Below are 3,047 nucleotides of genomic sequence, written 5' to 3'. Positions count from 1 at the left end.
GAGCTGCGCTCAGGGACTGGACGACTGCCAGTCCGCCGCCCCCACAATCCTGCTCCAAACCGCAGGCCTCACACTTCACCGCGCCGCAGCCACTCCTACCACAGAGGAGCTGGGAACACTGAGCATTCCTATTAAAAAGGCCTCCAAGTCCCCACCTGGTACGCTTTGCGGTGGGGCGTGGGGAAGAGTTGGGCTGGGGCCAGGGTAGCGAGATGGGGTGGGATGGAGGATGCAGCGCTGTGATTTCTCAGTAAAGCGTGGAGAAAGAGGGGGAGGAGGCCGGCCTCCCCGGGAAATTAACAAAACCTACACTTTGCAAAGTCTCCCCCATCCCCCTCCCCCGAGTTCTTCCCCGCCGCGCGCCCGCCCCTCCTCGCGGCTTCTGTTGTGACTCGGGCAGCCTATCCCGAGGGTGGGGAGCTGCCGAGGAGCCTGAGCCCAGCGGTACTCCGCAGCATCACGTGCCAGGGTGGGGGGCTATAAAATACCCGAGCCGGGGCGCCGGGCGGGGGACGTGAGGACCAGCCCTCTCCGGGGACCCCTTTGTTCCCAGCCTAGACGCCAACACTTCTGCGTCCCCAAGGGCTTGACTGCCCGTGTCTGCGCGGCTCCCAGGGCACAGCTTAGAACACTAGAGGAGAGGGGTCGCCGCGACCGGCCGGGGCTTCCAGCCACCCACCCCTCTCGACATGTCTCGCTCCTTCTATGTCGACTCGCTCATCATCAAGGACACCTCACGGCCTGCGCCCTCGCTGCCTGAACCGCACCCCGGGCCGGATTTCTTCATCCCGCTTGGCATGCCGTCCCCATTGGTGATGTCCGTGTCCGGCCCCGGCTGCCCGTCCCGCAAGAGCGGCGCGTTCTGCGTGTGCCCTCTCTGCGTCACTTCGCACCTGCACTCCTCTCGGGGGTCTGTGGGCGCCAGCAGCGGGGGCGCAGGGGCCGGGGTTACCGGGGCCGGAGGCAGTGGGGTGGCGGGGGCCGCAGGGGCATTGCCTCTGCTTAAGAGCCAGTTCTCTTCTGCTCCTGTGGACGCGCAGTTTTGTCCGCGGGTGAACCATGCGCATCATCACCACCATCCGCCGCAGCACCACCATCACCACCATCAGCCCCAGCAGCCTGGCTCGGCCGCGGCGGCGGCAGCAGCAGCAGCAGCGGCGGCGGCCGCGGCGGCCTTGGGGCACCCGCAACACCACGCACCTGTCTGCACCGCCACCGCCTACAACGTGGCGGACCCGCGGAGATTCCACTGCCTCACCATGGGTAGGGCGGGGTCTTGGGGCACCTGCGCTCCGCGTCTTTCGCGCTCCTGGAGCAAACTTTCCACCTCCAGTGGAGGAAGTGCGAGCCCGGGGACAGGGTGAAGAGGGAGGAGGGGCTTTTAGTGTAACTGTAGAGTCAGCCACGGAAGTTCCACGAAGGTGGAAGTTAGTTCGCCAGCTTCTCCACTCAGCCTGGTGCGTTTTACTCCTAGTACTAGGTGCTCGAGTATTGCCTTATTAATACTGGGGCCTTAGGGACCTCGAACGTCACGGCGGAGAAACCGGAGATTAACTGCTTGGGGTTTGGGGTGGGTGTGTTTGAACCTGTGTGGCATCCCCGCGTCGGGTCTGGCTAAAGCGTTTTGACGTTTTTGGCTAAGCCTGCGCGCTTCTCCGCTAGGCTCAAAGAGAGACGATCAGATAGTGCAAGCCCCCATCCCTCTTTAGTCCTGTGACTTCGCATCCTGCGCATCGAAGACCTTTATTTGATTTGCACGTCTCTTTTCTTCCCCGCTAAGCAACCACGTGCCTTAAAATGGGAAAGGGATACAGATGTTCGGCTGGGCTTCCCCGGGTGGGTCCCTGAAATGCGTCCTGGTTAGCACGAGGGGTGGGAGCGCCTTGCCCGAGCCTTACCTCTCTACCCTCTCTTCGCCGGTCCGCAGGAGGCTCTGACGCCAGCCAGGTACCCAATGGCAAGAGGATGAGGACGGCATTCACTAGCACGCAGCTCCTGGAGCTGGAGAGAGAATTCTCTTCCAACATGTACCTGTCTCGACTCCGGAGGATTGAAATCGCCACTTACCTGAACCTGTCGGAGAAGCAGGTGAAAATCTGGTTTCAGAACCGCCGAGTGAAGCACAAGAAGGAGGGGAAGGGCACGCAGAGGAACAGTCACGCGGGCTGCAAGTGCGTCGGGAGCCAGGTGCACTACGCGCGCTCCGAGGATGAGGACTCCCTGTCGCCGGCCTCGGCCAACGATGACAAGGAGATTTCCCCCTTATGAGGGAGGGCCTCCTCCCTCACATCCCCCGCTCCTGGCAGATCAGGCAACGCCAAGGCGTGGGGCACCCAGGGGCCAAAATCCTTGCTCATTGCAGTGGTCCCATCTGGAGAAGAAACGAACCTGGAAGTTCTGGAATGGACAAGCTGGGGCCTGATCCTTCGCGTCTCCTTCTTGACCTGTTTATCTAGGGCTCCAACTCGAAGTTATAGATTTTTTTTAAAAAATGTAAATAACGTATAATTCAACTCATTCTTGTCGTACAACAGAGGAAAAACAGGGTTGGTTTAAGTTTAACACTGTATGGGGTTTTTGAAAGCACATGTCATTTTCCCATCCCTACTCTCTTTCAGAACTCGATAAGAACACAGGGTTTATTGATTATTTTCTCTTGTCGTTTTCAAACAAAAACACCCAAGTTGAAAATAATTTAGAAAATTAGACCCTATAGGTCTTGCTTTCTAAAATTTCAACTGGGGAGAATTTAAAATCTAAGTCGCTGGAAGTCCCTTTGTATGTGAATAGTTTTATATAAAATTTATATTTATATTTATTTAAATAAATGAAACAAAAACCAGAATTTTAAATTTGTGGTGTTTGCTCTCCCTATCTTCTCCTGCCCCCTCCTCCAATGTCTAGAGAAAGGCATATGCAGGAAAAAGCTGTCTGAGGAATTGGAGGAAAATGTTGAGTAAGAACTTGGTAATGTGGGTCTCTTGACTGGGGAGTTTGTGGCTCAATAAGTTTTCTATGTAACGGAACTTTCGCCAAGGAGGCACCTT

At 57.0% G+C, this 3,047-nt stretch overlaps 1 protein-coding gene across 1 annotated transcript; it reads left to right on the top strand.

Moving 5' to 3' along the window:
* The first annotated feature begins 375 nt into the window (after nucleotides 1-375).
* On the top strand, nucleotides 376-2,845 carry GSX2 (GS homeobox 2). Its single transcript, XM_003268381.4, has 2 exons — nucleotides 376-1,263; nucleotides 1,928-2,845. Exons 1-2 carry the CDS (start codon nucleotides 690-692, stop codon nucleotides 2,266-2,268), a joined length of 915 nt encoding a protein of 304 aa, XP_003268429.2. The 5' UTR covers nucleotides 376-689; the 3' UTR covers nucleotides 2,269-2,845.
* Nucleotides 2,846-3,047: the final 202 nt, after the last annotated feature.

This window comes from Nomascus leucogenys, chromosome 9 (assembly GCF_006542625.1).
Source record: "Nomascus leucogenys isolate Asia chromosome 9, Asia_NLE_v1, whole genome shotgun sequence".
Taxonomy (NCBI): Eukaryota; Metazoa; Chordata; class Mammalia; order Primates; family Hylobatidae; genus Nomascus; species Nomascus leucogenys.
This window is presented reverse-complemented; position numbering and strand designations above follow the sequence as displayed.

Bases quoted from the DNA above. Each gene is read 5' to 3' on its own strand.
- GSX2 (XM_003268381.4), top strand. From the start codon at position 690: ATGTCTCGCTCCTTCTATGTCGACTCGCTCATCATCAAGGACACCTCA. The intron at 1,264-1,927 runs GTAGGGCGGGGT...GCCGGTCCGCAG, and splicing joins ATTCCACTGCCTCACCATGG to GAGGCTCTGACGCCAGCCAG.